The sequence below is a fragment of the Myotis yumanensis genome, unplaced genomic scaffold, assembly GCF_028538775.1.
Source record: "Myotis yumanensis isolate MYYU_CA2020_CCGP unplaced genomic scaffold, mMyoYum1.0.hap1 SCAF_4, whole genome shotgun sequence".
Classification (NCBI taxonomy): Eukaryota; Metazoa; Chordata; class Mammalia; order Chiroptera; family Vespertilionidae; genus Myotis; species Myotis yumanensis.
This window is the reverse complement of record NW_027223755.1, coordinates 36,522,774-36,544,468: the sequence shown is the minus strand read 5'-3', so window position 1 is coordinate 36,544,468 and position 21,695 is coordinate 36,522,774. Positions and strand designations below refer to the sequence as shown.

At 39.5% G+C, this 21,695-nt stretch overlaps 1 protein-coding gene across 4 annotated transcripts; it reads right to left on the bottom strand.

Moving 5' to 3' along the window:
• CDK7 (cyclin dependent kinase 7) lies at positions 1–19,405 on the bottom strand. 4 transcript variants are annotated; one of them, XM_070412125.1, is made up of 12 exons: positions 19,243–19,405; positions 18,882–18,941; positions 15,513–15,546; positions 14,299–14,366; positions 13,373–13,441; positions 11,288–11,398; positions 10,082–10,200; positions 7,706–7,805; positions 5,322–5,408; positions 3,030–3,179; positions 758–905; positions 5–206 (listed from the first exon to the last, which is right to left on the bottom strand). In XM_070412125.1, the coding sequence occupies exons 1-12, from the start codon at positions 19,306–19,308 to the stop codon at positions 178–180; spliced, it is 1,041 nt and encodes a 346-aa protein (XP_070268226.1). In that variant the 5' UTR covers positions 19,309–19,405; the 3' UTR covers positions 5–177. The 4 variants fall into 4 exon arrangements, with proteins under 4 accessions (XP_070268229.1, XP_070268226.1, XP_070268227.1 ...); XM_070412128.1 differs by lacking the exon at positions 3,030–3,179 and having other exon boundaries at positions 1–206; XM_070412126.1 differs by lacking the exon at positions 14,299–14,366 and having other exon boundaries at positions 19,243–19,367.
• Between the last annotated feature and the right edge of the window lie 2,290 nt (positions 19,406–21,695).

Below are 21,695 nucleotides of genomic sequence, written 5' to 3'. Positions count from 1 at the left end.
TCAAAATTAAGTTTGTTTTAAAATACATTTAATAAAAATAATTGTTTTACATATTTTACATGTGTAGAATATTTACAATTCCTTCTATAGCATTTACTTAATGTTTACTATTTTTAAATTATTTGCTGTTTTGACTATTTCCTTCAGTAGTGAAATACTGTCCAGTGTTATCTGTAACTAAAAAATTAGCTTCTTGGGTAATCCTCCTAGGTGAAAAAAAAAAAGAGGTTGTTCACATTTAAGTTTATGGCAATTTTAAGCAGTCATTGCATTCCCATTACATTTATTTTATTTGCTTTAATTTTTCCAATAGCATTTGTTAAACATTAAGCATACAATGTACCAGTAGGAATTCATGAAGAGAAGGTACACATTGATAGTTCTGGTTACTCTGAGGTACACTCAAAAGTGTTCTTGTCGCCCTAACCGGTTTGGCTCAGGAGATAGAGCGTTGGCCTGAGGACTCAAGGGTCCCAGGTTCAATTCCGGTCAAGGGCATGTACCTTGGTTACAGGCAACTACCCAGTAGGGAGTGTGCAGGAGGCAACTGATCGATGTTTCTCTCTCATTGATGTTTCTCTCTATCCCTCTCCCTTCCTCTGTAAAAAAATCAATAAAATGTATTTTTTTAAAAAAGTGTTCTTGTCCTTTTAAAGAGCATGTTGTAAATATTCTCAAAAGAATTTTTGCAAATGCAGCTAAAAACACCACATTCTATCTGTATTCACTGCATTTCTTATAAAATTGAGAGTTTTACCTTGTTCCAAGGCTTCTGTTCTCTTCCGTTTCGTTGCCAGAGATGGATTAGCCTGCTCCTTTAAAGTTTCCACTGGACAGTTTGGTCTAGGCAGTTGACATCCAGGTGTTGGCCCTGGCCGATTACTGAAATACTTAGTTTTCAATGCCTTTTAAAAGAAAAGATAGCAAAGAAAGTAAACTTTTAAGTTAGTATATGGATTGTGTTTAAAGAAATCTAACCTTAAAATTGTTGGGAATATTAAAAGTGCTATGTGAAGCCCCCTGCTTCCAAAAAATGAAATTAATGTCAAGTATTTAGACAAGCAAATTATTACAAATAAACAAACATCTAGGAGCCCAAGACTTACTGATAATTCTATTACTGTAAGAAAGCTACTACCTTTTAATTTTCCACAATTACACAGTCTATACTAAATATGAAATATCTTAGTAAGATATTATGTAATTCAGCTCTCTATGCAGTTTTACTATTAATGAAAACAACTTTCTAGATAGTTTGATCTGATCTTGAGTTTCATATGATGGAGATAATATGCATATATGTAAGGGTGAAAAGGTAGTGAGTTACTTGTATGTATTCATGTAGCATTTACATAAAAAGAGAGGGCTTATAGAAGTAAATGCACTAAACAGTGATCTGGTCATTTGTAATAAACAAGTGAAAAAAAAAGTCCACTTTGTATCCTTGATATAGTGTGTATTAACAAGTTTCATTAGATCGGAAGACTTGGCATTTCATTTTAATTAGTCTCTTCCTTTATGAAGCCAAATCATTGCACTGTTACACTTTTACATATCCCTGTCCCGAATTTAAGTGTTTGTGATTCTACCCTTTCTGTTTGTGTGCTTGTTTTTAAACAAGGAAAATGTGTTTTCTTTCTTTTCTCAAATCTATAGTTCTTATATTTTTGTGTTGGATACCATTTCTAGAGAGCAGATATACTTGGTCTTTCAAATTTTTCTTGAGTTTGATTTTTTAATTTATTTTTAATGTTTTCAAGGTTCATTTGGGTGGTGGCATGTATCAATGCCTCATTCCTTTTTTTAAAAAATATGTTTTTATTGATTTCAGAGAGGAAGAGAGAGGGAGAGATAGAAACATCAATGATGTGAGAGAATCATCAGTTGGCTGTCTCCTGCACACCCCCTAATGCAGCGGTTCTCAACATGTGGGTCGCAACCCCTTTGGCGGTGGAACAACCCTTTCACAGGGGTCGCCTAAGACCATCCTGCATATCAGATATTTACATTACGATTCATAACAGTAGCAACATTACAGTTATGAAGTAGCAACGAAAATAATTTTATGGTTGGGTCACAACATGAGGAACTGTATTTAAAGGGCCAGAAGGTTGAGAACCACTGCAATGGGATCAAGCCCACAATCCAGGCATGTGCTCTTGACTGGAATTGAACCTGGGACCCTTCAGTCCGCAGGCCGACACTCTTATCCACTGAGCCAAACCAGCTAGGGCAAGTTTGATTCTCATTTCCTTTAAACAACTGTCAGTTTCAGTGTTTGTTCTATTTGGACTATTTTCCAATCTCTGGTAGGTAAGCACAGTTTTACTGAACGATACCATTTTCTCCCCATTATCACTTTCTGACTATAATAATGGCCAGTGTGTATATCTGGACTGTATTTTATGGGAAACAAGAAAACGCTTTAGGCATTAGGCTTGGCACAACATTTCAATTATTCATAACATCTAATTGAAATATTCTAGTGTCTTGCTCAGCTGGTTGTGGCTCATTGGTTGATCATAACCTATGAACCAGCAGTCACAGTTCAATTCCCGGTCAGGGCACATACCCCAGTTGCGGGCTTGATCCCTTGGTAGGAGGCCTGCAAGAGGCAGCTAGTCAGTAATTCTCTCTCATCATTAATGTTTCTATGTTTCTCTCCCTCTCCCTTTTCTCGCTGAAATCAATAAAAATACATTTTAAAAAAGAAATATACCAGTGTCTTAACAAATACAAACCTTGTTATTTTTTCTTCTCTAGGAAGATTACTTGAAAGCCAATTAATTATGAAATTGGTATGTATTTGTTCCAAATAAACTCTCCTGTAGTTGTACATACATAATTTAATACCAATCTAATAGTGCTTGTAGCTTGAAGATAAAATATTATTCCTTAAAACAAAAACACATCTTTCCAGTATAATAAAGAATGTTAGACAATCTTATGAAATTCTATTTTTATCTTATCAATGCTACAGTTAAGATGATCCTCATAATTCCTAATACATGAAAGATATGCTAAAATACCTGTGTGGCTGTAATTCGAGTACATGGATTAAATAAGAATAAGCCTTGTATGAGAGCTAGCAAGTCGTCTCCTGCTGCAATGAAGATGTGTTGTAATGGGATTCCAGGGAAACTCTTAAATGTCACGAAATCTGGAAGACTACACATGTCCTGTAAAAATATTTTTATAATTCAAATTTAAAGGATTAAAAGGCATATAGATCTCAAATGAAGAAATAAAACTGTCATGCATGATATAATCTATGTAGAAAATCCCAAGAACTACATTTAAAACTCCTAGAATAACTGAGTAGAGCAAAGTTGCACAATATAAAATAAATATACAGAAATCAATTGTAGTTCTAAATACTAGCAATGAGATTTTAAAAATGCCATTTAGAATCACTCAAAAAGAACCATGAAATACTTAGGTAAAAATCTAACAAAGCACATGTAGAACTATATAGAAAGCTACACAACACCGATGAAGTAGATCAAAGCTCTAAATAAATGGTGAGACCTACATGTTCGTGGATTGGAAGATTTATCATCATAAAGATGTTAGTCCTCCTCTAATTTATATATACGTTTAATGCAATTCTTACCAACACTCTGGCAAAATTATTATATAAGACTAGTGTCCTGGTGCATGGATTCATGCACACTGAAAGGAAATTAATTAGAAGAAATATTTTAATATTGCTATTCGCATCTTGCTAATGAAAAGAAAATAGGATTCTATTGCGTCTCCTATCTACCTACTCCAGGACTTATGTGAGGATCAAATGAGGCACGGGAAAACACTTCACAAACATTTGGTTAAACTGTAAAATGTTTGCACCTGGCTATAAAGCAAGTTGGGTTCCTGGGCTGAAGAAACTCCAAGGATGCTAGTCACTAGGGAGAGGAAGCCAGGCATTGCTATGTGATGTCATAATCCGGCACCCACAGCCACCGTTTTCAGACTGGGCTTGGCTGGGCTGGGCTGGGGGCCACATTTTGCATTGGTTGCGATTTGGTGGGGTGTCACTCCAGGGTGGTGGCTGGCCTGTGTCCCACTTGGGGAAAGCTGAGTGTTGGTCTGTCAGCGCCAGGTCTGTGGTGCCATTTATTTTTAAACTAGAGGCCCAGTGCATGAATTCATGCACGGGTGGGGTCCCATGGTCTGGTTAGCAATTGGGGCTGATCAGGGCTGTGGGAGGTTGGCTGTAGCAGCACACTGACCGCCAGGGGGCAGCTGCTGCATTGAGTGTCTTCCCTCTGGTGGTCAGTGTTCGTCACAGTGACCGGTTGTTCGGTTGCTTAGGCTTTTATATTTATAGATTAGAGGCCTGGTGCACAAAATCTGTGCACTGGGGGCGGGGGAGGGAAGGGTCCCACAGCCCGGCCTGTGCCCTCTCACAGTCCGGGACCCCTCAGCGGATATCCCTCTCGCAGTCCAGGAGACCCTTGCTTCTTACCGCCTGCCTGCTCACTGCTCCTTAGCACTGCTGTGGAGGCAGGAGAGGTTCCCACCATTGCCACTGCGCTCACCAGTTGTGAGCCTGGCTTCTTGCTGAGCGGCGCTCCCCCTGTGGGAGTGCACTGACCACCAGGGGGCAGCTCCTGCATTGAGTGTCTGCCCCCTGGTAGTCAGTTTGCATCATAGCAACCGGTTGGACAGATGGACAATTAGCCTTTTACATACATAGATTATTCTAAAATTTATATAGGAGCCAAAGGAACTAAAATAGCTAAAATTGAGAGCAATCATGCTATCTGATTTTAAGAGTTAAAAACTGACCCTGACCTAAGTCTCACACCTCATACAAAAACTACCTCAAAGTATTGAAAGTATTACTTTCACCAATAAAGATAAGTTTTAAAAAACTAACTCAAAAAGGATCACAGCTATAAATAAATTATATGAATAAAGGATAACTATTAGGGCATGTCTTATAATCTGAACACATAGCAAACTTTTAATTAGAGAGCTGAGGAAATAATACAAGAAACTCCTTAGACCTAAATCCAGCTTCAGTTAATTTCATTGCAGAAGGTAGTAGTCTAATTAAAATTACTCTTTTCTAGTACTTATTTCCCAGGAGATGGGGCTATAGTAAGAAGGAAAATAAAAAGGTCTATAATTTTAATTTACGAATAAACAAGTGAGGATATTTTACTGAACTGTACATATAAAATTTAGCAACTTAAATTACTAAATTAATCACCAGTACAGTAAAAGACAATTAATACGTTTCTTTAAGGAATATTTACATGACAGCACTATACATAATCCTAACCAAATTTCAAAGAAAATGTATGAATGCTTACAGGCCACTGTTCCTCAGTTGGTGTGCCCAATGTTTCAAATATTCTTGTTAGTTGGTCAAGGTCTGAATCTCCGGGCAAAAATGGAACCTGAAAGAAAGTGAGAGGCAGGTATTTCAAGGTGTTTTATAATAGTCATTATGCAAATAAAACTATACATTTAATAAAACAAAATTGTAACAAAAATTAAAATGCAGTCTGAGGTATACTGGATGTGGCATAAGGTCCTGCCATTACTAACACAGAAAACAGCACCACACTTCCCATTTTATTCATTCCACAAATCTTTTATTTTTTTCCCATAAATGCAGTCCCCCATACCACAAATTATGCAGTTAATAATTTACATTAAATTAAATAATTTAAGTTAAATTATGCAAATTATTCCACATTTGTGGAAACCACAGGGGTGAAATGGATAAGCCTTGACCTGCCAGGTATGTATCACTCCACAAATAAACAGTTATCACTGGTATAAATATTTATATTATTTCTTTTCATTTAACAATAACACAGGAGGTTCAGAACACAGATCAATTTTCTTCTAAAATGATTTCAACTACATTGATTACTTTGGTTGAATATAAGCTTACTTATTGCTCCTCTTTTTTCTAGTTTAAGTAGCTTTTTAAACCTATTTTTATAAAATTTATTTATTTATTTTTAAAATGTATTTTATTGATTTTTTATAGAGAGGAAGGGAGAGGGATAGAGAGTTAGAAACATCGATCAGCTGCCTCCTGCACACCTCCTACTGGGGATGTGCCTGCAACCAAGGTACATGCCCTTGACCGGAATCGAACCTGGGACCCTTCAGTCCACAGGCCGAGGATCTATCCACTGAGCCAAACCGGTTAGGGCTATAAAATTTAAACAAAAGAAAAACAAAACTTTAAAAAGGGTTGAATTATTTATAATGATTTTCTCTCTATATAAAAGGCTAATATGCAAAGTGTCCCTTTGGGAGGTTGACTGGGAGTTTGATCACTTGCTATGATGTGTGCTGACCACTAGGGGGTGGCGCAGAACAAAGGAAGGCCCCGGCCAGTAGCTGGCAGCTGGGGAAGGAAGGCCCTGGCAGCCCTGATCACTGGCCAGGCCTAGGGAACCTACCTGTGCACAAATTTCATGCACGGGCCTCTAGTATACAATATAACAGTATTATGTAACTATTCTGTTCTCAATTATCTGTTTGAACTACAGATCTCACCACAGATCTAGAACTGTATGGAAAGCATTTCCATCGATGATATTTTCTTTTTTAAAAAATATATTTTATTGATTTTTTACAGAGAGGAAGAGAAAGGGATAGAGAGTCAGAAACATCGATGAGAGAGAAACATCGATCAGCTGCCTCCTGCACGACCCCTACTGGGGATGTGCCTGCAACCAAGGCATATGCCCCTGACCAGAATTGAACCCGGGACCCTTCAGTCTGCAGGCCGATGCTCTATCCACTGAGCCAAACCGGTCAGGGCATCGATAATATTTTCAATGAGCAAAGGGACAGCTTAAAATACGAAACAGTGCCCAACCAGTGTGGTTCAGTGGTTGAGCATCAACCTATGAACCAGGAGGTCATGGTTTGATTCCCGGTCTGGGCAAATGCCCAGGTTGTGGGCTCCATGCTCAGGTTGTAGGCTCCATCCCCAGTGTGGTCTCACTCAGAGAAATGGTATAGGATCACCGTGTCTGCTTTGCTTGAAGAAAACTAAAATGATCTTCTCACACAAGGTTTAAGTTAGTAACAGAGTTGTAGCTGCAGTGGTTGGTATTACATAGCTTTTATTTTTTTAATTTTTTAATTTTTAAAATATATTTTATTGATTTTTTATAGAGAGGAAGGGAGAGGAATAGAGAGTTAGAAACATCGATCAGCTGCCTCCTACACACCTCCCACTGGGGATGTGCCCGCAACCCAGGCACATGCCCTTGACCGGAATCGAACCTGGGACCTTTCAGTCCGCAGGCCGACGCTCTATCTACTGAGCCAAACCGGTTAGGGCTTACATAGCTTTTAAAACGTACATTTAAACAAGCCCAAAGTCCCAGGAGTACAAAAGTTCATCCTGACACATTTAGCTACTACAGAGACATTACCATGTTACAATCCAATGATGGTTTTATTACAGTTCTATTTCAGAACATAGGAATGATCAATAATAAAACCTTTATTATCCTAAATGGGAAGGGCTCTCATCACACATTAGCATTAATAAAAAGGTTGCATTAGGGGTGGAGATTTTGTTTTAATTGGTTTATTGGCTTTTTGTTGTAAGGATGGTGCTACTCTCTGGAAATTATCTCTAAGAAGATAATTCCTCCACAAATAATAAAAACAAATACTTATAACAATGTTAAAGTGTGTACAGCAACTCAAGACTTACCCTTAGAAGCAACTCTGCTAATATACAGCCAACAGCCCACATGTCCACACCTACACCATACATTCTAGCACCAAATAGTAACTCAGGGGCCCGATACCACCTGAAAAACAAAAAGAAACATTGTCATTTTAGAGAAAACTCAGCAAAACATTATCCTACTAATGAAATTCACTTTTTTTCTATGGACTCACCTACAGTCATTTGTATTACTCAATCTGCCTTCCCATCTGTAACTATCCTTGAGGAGAGGGGAAAGGGGAGGGGGAGGTATGAATGAGAGAGAACCACACTAGCCAGGGCTATCCTTGACTGTTTTCAAAGCCAATCTGGCAACCTGGGCACTAGATACCATGCTTTCTTGCCTATTTTCAAGGGTACTGCTCCTGTATCTCTCTTCTTTCTCCTATATCAACTTTTGGTTCTTTACTAAACTATTACCATCAATGTACAAACATACCATTATTTCCTTGGCTTTAACAGATAAACTAAAAACCAAAGAAACAGCCCGGCCAGTGTGGATCAGTGGTTGAGCATTGACCCATGAATCACTGTTTGATTCCTGGTCAGGGTACATGCCTGAGTTTCCGGTTCGATCCCCAGTGTGGGGTGTGCAGGAGGCAGCCGATCAATGATTCTCTCCCATCACTAATGTTTCTCTCTCTCACTCTCCCTTCCTCTCCCTGAAATCAGTAACAAAAACTTCTTTAGACTCTATTTCCCCAACAGCTACTCCTTCATTCTCTGGTAGTCTGAAGAGTTGTCTGCTCTTATTGTCTGCAATTCCTCTTCTCTTACTCTCTCAAATTCATTTCAATCAGGCTTTCATCCTATCACTCCACTAAAACGGCTCTTGTCAAGGTTAACAATGATATCCACATCATTGACCTGTCAATTCTCAGTCCTCATTTTACCTCACCCATTAGTAGCATTTGATTTGAATGAAGAGAAAATATGATAAATTAGTAAATGAAAAACATTGTGTACAGTGCTCTTGTATGTGGGTCCCTATTTGCCTAAGTTCCTGAATGATGGTCTTAATCTTTACAGCAATTACATGAATAACTATTTATATCTCTTTACATCTTACTCAGGGTCTAGGTGATTGACAATGAGATTTGGAAGAAGGTGACAAAGTAAAGGAACAGATAAAGAAAATGAAGATCTCAGATCCTTAAAAAAATCAATCTTGGGCATGGCCAAGGTGGTTCAGTGACTGAGCATCAACCTATGAACTAGGAGGTCATGGTTCAATTCCCAGTGAGGGCACATCCCCTGGGTACTGTTAGATCCCCAATAGGGGGCATGTAGGAGGCAGCAGATCAATGATTCTCTCTCATCATTGATGCTTCTCTCTCTCACTCCCTCTCCCTCTCTGAAATCAGTAAAAATATATTTTTTAAAAAAGTCTTGGAAATTAACAAATGCCAACCTGATAATAATTATAAAATCTACTGTCTCCATCTATTTAATGTGATTTTTAATTTTTATTCATAAAAAAAGTAAAAACATAAAATACAAGTATAATAACATGAAAAATCCAAATATCAATGCACTGTTCTGTTCCGAGAATTTTCACTCACACTGAATGATATGAAATATGGAATCAGGACTAACCAATAAAGTAAACATATGCCCCCCTCCAATTCAGGTGATTATGTAAAATAGCCACTAAAGTTCCAAAACTACCTAACTGAAATTTAAAAGAAGTATAAATTAGTTTCAAAAGTTACTAGCCTGTCCTGGCAGGTGTATCTCAGATGTTAGAGTGTTGGGTTTGATTCCATCAAGAGCCTGTACCTGGGTTGTGGGTTCGCTCACCCCCCTACCCTCAGCGGAGTGCATGCAGGAGGCAACCAGTCTATATGTTTCACACATTGATGTTTGTTTCTCTCTTTACCCCCCACCCCCTTCCACTATCTGAAAAGCAATGTAAAAAATTATCCTCCGGTGAGGATTAACAAAGCAAACAAAAGAAAAAAGTTACTAGCCCTAGTCAGGTAGCTCAGTTGGTTAGAGTGTTGTCCCCAGATACCAAGGTTGCAAGTTCTGGTCAGGGCACATACATGAAGCAACCAATGAATGGATAACTAAGTGGAACAACAAATCAATGTTTCTCTCACTCCTCTAAAAATCAACAAATTAAAACACAATTATATATATTGAAAAATTACTAGATAAATGTTTGAGGACTGACTTAATTCAACTCTTATTTGAATGAAGGGCTGTATTTTTCTCACTGTGGTAAGATATACATAACATAAAAACAGCTGTATTTTCAACAAAACACCAACGATGATGCCAAGGGAAGCCAAATGATGCTCACTTGTGGTTAATATCCTGCACAATATAAATTTCAATTATTTAAGGGATTCTTACCTGGTTACAACCTGATGTGTATAAGCTCTATTGGGGCTCCCAAATGATTTGGCCAGGCCAAAATCTGCCAGCTTTAGAACTCCATTTTCATCTAGCAACAAGTTGTTTGGTTTCAGATCCTATATTATGGAAGTTTTAAACAAACATGTAAGCAGGATGGGGGAGACTACCATAACAAGGCATTTAGTTGGCTCAACTGTAAACTTAGCAAAAATAGGGTAACACCCCAAATTAAACATCAATCAATATTTTTTCATTGATGTAAAATCCTATCAAAGCAAAACAAGATTAGTCATATTACCTAGTGAGACCATGGATCAAAGTACCTAATTTCACTGAACTTTAATTTTCCTACTTTACAGGGTTGCTGTGAGGATTATATTTAATATTTTCTGCAAAAAGCCTAGTGTAATGACTGGCTAATAGTAAGCACTCAATAAATGGTTGCTGCCATTAATTCAATAATAATATATATGAATTTTAGTAAATAAAAACATTATACATTTAGAAAAGATGAGAAACAGTCTCAAAATCTATATTAAAAAGACACTAGCAATAACCTAAAAGGGATTCCAAGTTTTAAGATATGAGAGTTACCAACCATAAACTATATATTCTTAACTATTCACCTATATAGGGTGCCTGAGAACACTTCCCTACCTAAATTATCAGTCTTGTTCTTTTGGAACAATGACTCGACCATTTCAGAAATTTTATTTCATTACTTCATAGAACTTTAGACTACAAGAAATATTATTTTCCTAAAGGTATTTTAGCATTGTATAATTAATCCAGATTCTCACTGTGTCCCCTCTCCCCCCTCCGCACATACACACTAACAATAGTATAGCACAAAGAACACTGGACTTAAGGCCAAAAGATCTAGGTTCTAATACTGTCAGTTATCAGCTACTGACCTTGAAAAATAATATATAACCATAGTCAGGTCACTCAGCAATTTAAATTTTTTTAAAATTCTTAATTTTTAAAAAATATTAAGGACTCTTCCATTTCTAAATTTCACATAGTAATTTACAGTCCTCACAGCACCACTTGGTGGAACAACTGGAGGGAACACACTAAGAGAGAAGGATAAAATAGTCCAGCTACCTCTTTAACAATTTACATGTTCAGATCATTTATGTAACAAACTAGTTAAATAAAACTTAACATAAAGAAGTTATCACACTTGGTTAAAAACCTTACCCTATGTAGAATCCAATGTTGATGTAAATATTCTAACCCTTGAAGAGTCATCAACATGTAGGCTTTGATGTGCGATGGTGTTAGGACAAGACTATTATCCTTTATTATAACCTGTAAAACAGGTATACAATATACAGGTAACTTTATTATCACAAATAAATGCCATCATATAAAATCATTTACAGACATAAAATGAATTTATTTATACGGAAAAATTTCAAGAAAGGTTGCCTAACTCTCCTTAGGAAGGATGGTCAGAATTTCCAGTCACGTGGTTAGGGGAAGTATCTTTGGTTTGGAAAGCCGTGCTTTGTCTTCTATTGCTTCCCCCCCCCCCCCCCCCCCATTTGCCCCAGGATGTGTAGCCCCTTCTGGTAATAGCATTTAGAATTCTTTTGGGAAGCCACCTGTTCCCACCTCAATCTACATGGTTAAAAATGCACTGACCACCATCTATGCTATGGCCTCTAGAAGTAGGCTCATGACCCAAGCATAATTAATCACCACTGCTGTCCAGAGATTGTTCAGGGATGGACATGTGATTCAAGTAAAGCCAATCAACCAGACCAAGTACTTGTGCCAGAATTAAAAAGAACAAAGAGGCAATGGGGGGGGGGGGGGGGGGGCGCGGAGTGGGGAGAGATTAACCCATAGATACAGACCATAATGTGAAGACCTGGGAGAGGTGGGTGCAGAGTGGAGGGGGTCAATGGGGGGGGGGGGGGGAATAATCAAAGAGGACATCTGTAATACTTTCAACAATAAAGATAAGCCTGGAAGTATCTGAGCCACTATACTGAGAAATTATGCCCATGAATGAAGACAACAGAGAAGAAAAGAGTGAGTTAAAGTGTAAGATGGCATTATTTGTGAACTGTGTCTAAAATTAGTTTATTCCTAGACTTATCAGTTACATAAGCTAAAAAAATGCCCATTTTCTTTTAAAAAAAAATCAAATTTAGGTAAAATGTACCCTTTCTAGAGCATAGTTTCATGAGTTTTAATGAACACACCCAGTTGTGTAACCACAGCACAATCAAGATACAGTTCTATAATCCCCCAAAAGTCCCTCAGGCCCCTCTGTACTCAGTCTTTCATTGTACTTCCAACCCCAGCAACCACTGATCTGATTTCTGTTCCTTTAGTTTTGCCTTTCTCAGAATATCAGATAAATGGAATAATATAACATATAGCCTTTTGAACCTGGCTTCTTTCATTTATATAATGTATTTGAGATCTGTCTAACTGTTGCATATATTAGTTCATTTCTTTTTATTCCCAAATAGTATTCCATTGTATGGAGATATCATAGTTTATATCAGTGGTCGGCAAACTGCGGCCCCTTGAGTGTGGCTCTTTCACAAAATACGACGTGCGGGCATGTACATACAGTGCGATTGAAACTTCGTGGCCACACTCAAGGGGCCAAAGAGCCGCATGTGGCTCGCAAGCCACAGTTTGCCAACCACTGGTTTATATATTCACTGAATGGAAGATATGTGGGTTGTTTCCACTTTGGGCAATTATGAAAAGCTAAATATCTGTGTACCAGTTGGCTTCTTTGTTTCTCTTGGGTAAATACCTAGCAGTAGTATTGCTTAAATATACTATATTACTGTATAAGAAACTGCAAAACTATTTTTCAAAGTAGCTATACCATTTTGCATTCTCTCCAGCACGAGAATTCCAGTTGTTCCATATCCTTGGATTGTCAGTTTTTGAGATTCAATTAATATTAATGAAAAGCATATGATCTTATTTTTCTCAAAAAGAAACTTGATTGATATTCTACAAAAATATGAAAAAGAAGCTCTGAATTTTCAAAGGCCTAACATTAATTTCTCTAAAAATAATGTCAATAAGGGAAAGGGTAACTTGGTAGACCAATGCTAATGAAATCCAAATCTCTGTATTAAATACTGGGAATATGGTTAAATGGATCAGAAGATCCTAGATTTGAGACTATATTCAGATTTCAAAGTTAAGCATTCTTTTGATTACCAATGTCTTCATAAGTGGAATAAACATTTAGCTTCTTTCTTGATAAAGAGAGAAAAGAAATTCCTCTAGGAATCTTCACCTTACCTCTAGATCAGTTTCCATAAAATCAAAGACAAGGCTAATATTAGATTTATGTCCAAACGCATCAAGGAGCTGCAAAGCAAAATTTCAAAAACATAAAAATGTGATTCTCTACGAAATACTTGACAGTATTACACCAACTAAGTCATTTTTAAAAATTTAAAGAAGCATTTGGACAGTTGATAATTCCCTGTAAAGTTTAAGTAATTTAATAAATTTGACATTTATTTTGTTTTTGTTTGCTAGGAATTTGTACTTTAAGGCACAAAAATATTTAACTTTATTATTTTTTTTTTAAAGTTACTAAATACTTAACCTCTCCCCCCAAATTTTGGGAGTTATAATTAAGAATGAATTGATGAAAAACTCACCTCAGTCTCCAATTCAGAAAAATTCCTACCTAAAAAAATCCTATAAACCACAGTAGAATCTATCACAGTGGTTCTCAACCTTGGCTGCACATTAGAATCACCTGGGAATTTTTTTAAAATCCTGATTTCTGGGCCTCATCCTCCGGAAATTCTGTTTCTTTGTTATGGGGTGGGGACACAACATTAGTAACAAAGAAACAGAATTTCCGGAGGATGAGGCCCAGAAATCAGGATTTTAAAAAGATTCCCAGGTGATTCTAATGTGCAGCCAAGGTTGAGAACCACTGCTCTAAGGTATGGCACAGAGTTGTGCTCAGGGTCTTACACATACTAGAGCTCTCTAGGCTTCAAAATGATTTCTGACAAAATTAGCCTGTATGCCGAAATTTAATTTATTTCATCTGTTGCATAGTTTTAAAAGACGGGGCCTAGAGGAACAATTAGGATAGGAAATACTAGCCTGATAAACTTTTAAGCTTTTCTGCAAAGCTTGCTTAGAACAATTCATCTTGCTGGGCCTTCAGTCAACATACCAGAAACAACTTAGATCATACTTACACCAATTATATTTGGATGACTTAGCTCCTGTAATAATTTTATTTCTCTTAAGGCTGTTCTATTTATACCTACATAAAAACACAAAATAAAAAGTGAAAAAATAATTCTCAAATCTTTATATTGCTTTTATTTTTTTAAATATTTTAAATGATTTTTAGAGAGAGGAAGGGAGAGAGAGAAAAGAGACACATCAATGTGAGAGAACACTGACTGGCTGCCTCCTATACAACCCCTACCAGGGATCAAGCCCATAACCTGGGCATGTGTCCAGACCAGGAATCAAACCAGCAACCTTTTGGTGCACGTGATGATGCTCAACTAACTGAGCTACACCAGCCGGGGCTTATATTGCTTTATTTATTTTTAAATATGCTTTTATTGATGTTTAGATAGAGAGGAAGAGGGAGAAATAGAAACATCCATGAGAGAGACACATTGAATAGTTGTGTCCTGCACAGCCCCTACTGGGAATGGAGCCAGCAACTCAGGCATGTTCCCTGACCAGTAATTGAACCTGGGACCTCTTGGTCCATGGGGCAATGCTCAATCCACTGAGCAACACCAGCAGGGTGATATTGCTTTATTTTTAAAATAGCTTACATAGACCAAGATAGATGGTGAAAAAAATATTCATTTTACCTGTGGCATATCAGTGCTGAAATAACAACACACCTAAGGGTGTAGCATATAGACGCTAAATTACAGCTCCCTTCTCTTGCCCTATGAATATTAGCAGCAGATTCTTTATGCTAATAGCAAACCAGTGATAAGATAGTATCTTTCCCAATGCAAAGGCTAGAACTCAAAATTAGCATTCTAGAAAACAAGGCTTTGGAAGGGGGATGAAGAGTTCCATAGTGAGCTTTGTGTACTTCCATGAAAGTATACCCTGAATTTTCAAAGTAATTAAAAGCTCAGAAAAATGAAGAAACAATGGTTTGCAACAACACCTGAAACAGTAATGAAGACAACCACCAGATAAGCCACTAATAACCTTGCTGTCTTCCATTTTCTGAAGTGACTTGAATGTGCTTCTCTACACCCAAATGGTGGAAGTCACAAATATCCTGTCTCTATCCTGAGTCTACCTTTACTCTCCTGGGACCCTGCAATGACTCTACCCAGACCATTGTTAACTCTAATTAATACTCTGCTCATTCCTCAGTGGGAATAAAAACCTTTCCTGTTCTGTCAAATTAAATGAAATAACTTACCATCTTTAGCTTCTGATCTATGTCCAAGTTTGATCTGTTAGAGGAAAAAAAGAACACATTAAAAATATGTTAAGTTAAACAAACGACAAGTGCTGGAGAGGATGCGGAGAAAAGGGAACACTCGTGCACTGCTGGTGGGAATGCAGACTGGTGCAGCCACTATGGAAGGCAGTATGGAGTTTCCTCAAAAAGTTAAAAATGGAACTCCCATTTGACCCAGTGATGCCATATCTAGGATTATATCCCAAGAAACCAGAAACACCAATCAGAAAGGATATATGCATCCCTATGTTCATAGCAGCACAATTTACCATAGTGAAGATCTGGAAACAGCCTAAGTGCCCATCAGCAGATGAGTGGATTAGAAAACTGTGGTACATCTACACAATGGAATACTATGCTGCTGTAAAAAAGAAGGAATTCTTACCATTTGCAACAGCATGGATGGAACTGGAGAGCATTATGCTAAGTGAAATAAGCCAGTCAATGAAAGAAAAATACCACATGATCTCACTCATTTATGGATAAAGACCATTATAAACTGATGAACAAAAATAGATATAGAGGCAGAGCAGCCTCGAACAGACTGTCAAACTACAGCGGGAAGGCCGGGGAGGGTTGGGGGGGCGGGAGAGGGGGTAAGAGATCAACCGAAGGACTTGTATGCATGCATATAAGCATAACCAATGGACACAAGCCACTGGGGGGGCAGGGTAGGCCGGGGGAATGTCAAAGGGCGGGGGGGGGGGGGGGGGGGGACATATGTAATACTCTTTGTAATACTTTAAGCAATAAAAACAACGTTAAGTTATTTAGACTTAATGAATGTGTGTAAGTAATACACACATGCATACTTAAAAAACTCAGCTACAGCAAAAACATTTAACAACTAATATGTATTTAGTATTAGTAATCAAGAAGGAAGTGTGTAATCATTAATCAAAAAGACAAAAGTAATATAAGAAAGAATCAAGTACCTACTATTCCTTGTCCTTTAAGTTTTTGAAGTGCATATTCAAGCAACTCAAGCCCTGGCCGGTGTGGCTCAGCTGGTTGAGCTTTCTCCCATGCACTGAAAGATCACTGGTTCTATTTGCAGTCAGGGCACATGCCTGGGAGGCAGCCAATTGAAGTTTCTCTCTCACATTGATGTTTCTCACTCTCTCCCTCTCCCTTAAATCAATAAAAACATTTTTTTTTTAAAAAAAGAAGAACTGCAGTGGAGAAAGACTATTTTATTATGAATGGCACCACCCAAGAGAAAGGGAAGCTAATACTTAAAAGCCCAAACTCCCTGATGGCATGTAGGTTACAGATTATATAGGGCAAAATGATAGGACACCGTGCGTTAGGAGTTAAGGCTGGTGTTGGGAGCTGATTGGTTGGAGGGGAGGTAAGGGTTAATACATAATTTCTTCAGGTCTTGAGGTCTGCTCTGGCATCCCTCTATCTAGTTTCACGGAAAGGTAGCCAGGGGGTTATTCTACCTGAGGTCTCAGGAACTGAAACAATTTAGGTCAAGATATTATCTTCAGCTTACGGTAACAGAAACACATACCTTGTAACCCTTAATCAAGGTATGACCATCGTTTCTGGCTGCTTCAGAATGACCAGTAAGGAAAAGGGCTAAGCTTATAGAGCATTCTGTAAAGAAACTGAACAGAGTGCTGGCATACATATTAGGACCCTTGGTTTCACTGAGTCACCTTGAAGGGATAAAAGTTTAACCCAGAGAAACAGGATGGATTTTACCCTAATTTATGTTAACAGCAAGCAAACAAAAAACCCCACCTGGACTTTCAGACAACTATAGAACTCAATATGCCAATAGTTTGAAGAGATTGGATCAGTCAGTTAAGTGAATACACTTTTTAAAATTTATCTTTGTTGTTGAAAGAAGTGAATACATTTTTAACGAGTGTCTACAAATGTACCAGCCATAGTGTCTAAGTATGATTGGAATGAAAGTAAGTAGACAATAAACTCAGAGATAAAAGCATTTCAGGTTTTGATAAATGCTATGAAGATAACAGAGAAATGTGGTACAGAAGACCAGGGGAGGAGGGAGGCACGCCTGTTTTAGCTACAGTGACCAGCAAAGGCCTCTAGGTGAAGAGACATTTGAGTGTGATCTAAGTGATAATTAATCAGCCATGCCAAGTTTCAGAAGAAAAATATATTAGCCAGAAGGCAGAGCAAATGCAACAATCCTGGGGCTGGAATAAATTTCGTGTTCAAGGAATAGAAAGGCAAGTGTGGCTTGAGTATAGAAAAACAGGAGAATTGAAAAGATAACTTTAGAAAGGGTCAGGAGAGTTGAGGGTTTTACAAAGGAGTAGCTGGTGCTGGATTATAGAACATAAACTGGAAAACAAGATGAGAGACGTCAGAAAACGTAAGGTGGAGGGCACTTACCGCCTCAGCAAGTCTTGAGCAGCGAGAAAAACAGCCTCTCCTTGAGAGGGTTACTGATTTCAGGGGCACGGGAAAGAGAATCCACCCGCAGCAGGGCACCTGGACCTAACGCCTCGCTTTAGCCATTACTACCCACACCATCTTGACAAGTCACCCTCATGGCTCTCAGCCTCAAGAACCTCAAGTGTGAAATAAAGACGCTTACTTTATCAGGCTATTCTGAGGGTTAAATGAAAAACGTTGGTGAAAGCGCCTGGCATACAGAAAGCTAGCTGAATAGGACCTAAATTTCTTGAGTGGATGCAAATAAAAGAGACACTAAAACCAGTTTTAAAAACACATGCACATCCATGTTGTTAATGTCGGTGAAAGCCTTTTAGGGTAAATCTGTCCACAGAAAATAGATACGATACACAGAGTGGAGGCAGGTGAGGCGGAAATAGCGATCCAGGGAGATAATGACATTAAGTGGCTCGTTCCGAGGACCTAGCGGATTGGCAGTTATTATCCCCTTCGCCAACTTGTGAGTTCAAAAAGCCAGCATCCAGCTTCCCTTTCATGTCAATGTCAATTAACGGAACAAAACCCTAGTTCAGCCCTGGCCGGTGCGGCTCTTCGATAGGGCTCCCTCCGGTGCACGGACGGTCACCCGTGGGCCAGGAGCGGGTGGCGGGCTCCATCCCCCGTAGGGGGCGTGCAGGAGGCAGCCCACCCAGGTGTCTCTCTTTGATGGTTCTCTCCCTCCCTCCCCCTTCTTCTCTCTAAAAACCACTAGAAACCCGTTCAACCCGAGTTCTCTCTTGGAACACAAGACACGAACAAATTCTGCGTCCTTTGACAATGACTTAAGGAACTCATCCGCGGAGCAAGGCCTAGACTAGTAAAATGGCCAGCCCCCGACTCACACATACCCCCGTCTCCCCAGAGACTCAAGGAAAACAAACGGCAACTCACCTTCTTGATGGCGACGATTTGGTTGGTGTTCTTGTCTCTGGCCTTGTAAACCGTGGCAAACTAGAGAGAAAAGCAAAAATAACCCAAGTGCGTGGGAAGGTGGTTTGTTTGTGTCTGCCTTTTCACTTTAGGTTTTGGGAAGCCAAGAATCGAGGGTTCCAGGAGCGGACTCCGGGCGGCTGGAAGCGTGGGGGGCAGCCCACGCCGCTTCCTGTCTGTGGCCGAGAAGGGAGAGGGCCGCTCCGGGTGGGCAGGGGGGCAGCGGCGGCCAGGGCAGCCTCGGAGGGCACGCGAACACCGGGGAAGACGTGGGGCGACCCGGCGCTCTCCCCGCGGGATGCCCCGAACCCGAGAGCCTCACCTGTCCCTCCCCGAGGAAGTCCAGCTTCTCATAGCGCTTTGCTCGCGACTTCACGTCCACAGCCATCCGTCACGCGAAGCCCGGCGTCAGCCGTAAAGGGCGAGCTCCCCGGACAGAGGGAATTTAAAGCTACTTTAAAGCCTCCAACAGCCACTTCCGCTCACCAGGCTCCGACGCTTTGTTAGCCCCGCCCTCACTTCCGGGGTGGGCGTGGCCCTGCTAAGTAAGTTCGGCCCCAAGGAGGCTGCGCGGAGCTGGGCTCCTGGGCTGTTCTGCGCAGCTCCCCGCCCTCTCACGTGCTGGCCTGTTGGTGCCGGAAGCCGGCTGTTTTAGGTGGTGCCCACGCGTGTCACCTTGTTACCGTTTTAACTTAGATTATTTTCTTAACTACCGCGGTGGGTCAGCGTTCTGCTACGGTTCTGAGTCCGGAATTTAATAGGTGTGTGTGCGTGTGGCAGGCTCGGCCTTCTTCCTCATCTCCCTTTCTGGTTCTAGGTCGTGGGTGTTCTGTCGCTATGGTTGCTATGGACGCCTGGCCCCGCAGGCTCAGGTTACTTAGACGCCTGCCCACTTCTTCAGGGCTGGTCAAGAGGCGTTCTTATTAGTCCAGTGCTTTTATGAAGAAGCACACGCAGGGAAGCAAAATCCAAGTCAACTGAAGGATTTTGTGCTGTGGAACAGACTTATGTCATCAGTGTTGTACTCCGTAAAGTGGAAATAATAGACTATCACAGGTGGTTGTGAGGATTAAATGAGACATGCAGAAAGGGTGACATAGTAAATGCTCAATTAAGTGTTAGCTGTGATCAATACCCATTTTCCCCATGAGTTTTCACACAAATTAACAAATTATACACATTAATTCATTTATTCAATAAATATTTATTGAATATGCAAGGCTCTGTTGTAGACTGAGAAATGAGCCGGAAAAAAAAAAAAAAAGACAAAAGATTCTTGCCTTCAAATGGGAGTAGTTAACAACCAAGTAAAATATGTTATGATTTTAAAAATGCTATGATACATAGTTATAAGTGCTATAGAGATAATAGAGCAGGGAAAAGAGAGAGATATTAGGCTTTTCAGTTTTAAATATGATGGGACAAGACAAACATCAGTTTTGAGCAGACAAATATGATCCGACCATGTTTCCAAAGGTCCACTCTGGCTGTTGTGAGACCAAACTTGGGGTGGGGGAGGTGGCAAGGAAAAGCAAGGCCAGGTAAGGAATTACTGTGGTAATGCCGATGGCTGTATTAGATGGTACCAGTTTTTCTAGCCAGAAGGATTTGCTGACAAACTGGATGTGTTGGGTGAGGGAGTAAGGAAAGCATAATTCTAAGGTTTTGAACTGGGGCGTTTGATGTTTGTAGGACTCGAGAATCCTGATTTTTCAGTTATGTTGCCAAAGGCAGAATACCAAGGCTCATAATTTAGTAAACATAATATAGTGTAAAGATTGAGTCATTGCTGTGGGTCTAAACTGCCCACATTGACTCCTAGGCCAAATATTCAATCAATAGATATATAACTTGGGCAAATGATTTAACCTTTCTGTCCCTAGTTTCCTCCTCCATAATAGGACCTAATCATTGGGTTGCAGCAAGGCTTAAGTAATTTCACACTCTAAAAACCCTTAGAAAAGTGTCTGATAGTCTCAATTTATGTTAACCATTACATAACTATTGTTGGTCACCTCCCAGCTCTTTTCACTACTTGGGTCTTTAGTGAGCTCTGATATGTTCATAGGCAAACTTCTCATACGCAGAAAACACACCATCTTTATCACTTAATTCTTAATTTTTTACTTGTGGCAAGTCATACCCAATGATCCATGGTGTGACATGACTTGGCCAAAGTTTCTTTTGAAAGACATCACTGTAACAACTAACTTCACTTTTAGTAAAAATAAGCTAAGTAGTGAGCTAAATTTGATGGTAGCCCTGTGAGGCTTGAGTGTGCTATGGCATAAACGCACTTTCACACATTGGTAGTAGCCATCTTCCAAGATGGTCCCAATGATTCTTGCCTTCTAGTATTAATGAACTGAGTAGATTCCTCCCACAATGAAACAGGCTGTTATATGGGACCAGTGGAATATGGCAGAAAATGTAACTTCTGAATTTAGGCCATAAAAGGCATTAATGCTTCTGTCTTTGTATGCTTGGATGATTTACTGTGGGGGAAGTCAGTCAACATGTCATGAATTTGCTCAGGCAGCCTTGTAGAGAGGAACTGAGTCCTCCTGTCAACAGCCAGCTTCATTCAGCTTGCCAGCCATGTTAGTAAGCCACTTTGGAAATAGATCGTCCAGCCCCAGTCAAGCCTTCAGATTAAGTACAGCCCCAGGTAGCACCTGATTGCAACCTCATGAGAGACACTGACTGAGCAGAACTGCTCAGCCAACCTGCTCAGGAATTCCTGACCCAGAGAAAACATAAGCTATTAAATGATTA

Bases quoted from the DNA above. Each gene is read 5' to 3' on its own strand.
- CDK7 (XM_070412125.1), bottom strand. From the start codon at position 19,308: ATGGCTGTGGACGTGAAGTCGCGAGCAAAGCGCTATGAGAAGCTGGAC. The intron at 18,942-19,242 runs GTGAGGCTCTCG...TTTTCTCTCTAG, and splicing joins ACTTCCTCGGGGAGGGACAG to TTTGCCACGGTTTACAAGGC. The intron at 906-3,029 runs GTATTTTAGCAT...TTCTTTTAAAAG, and splicing joins CTCGAATTACAGCCACACAG to GCATTGAAAACTAAGTATTT.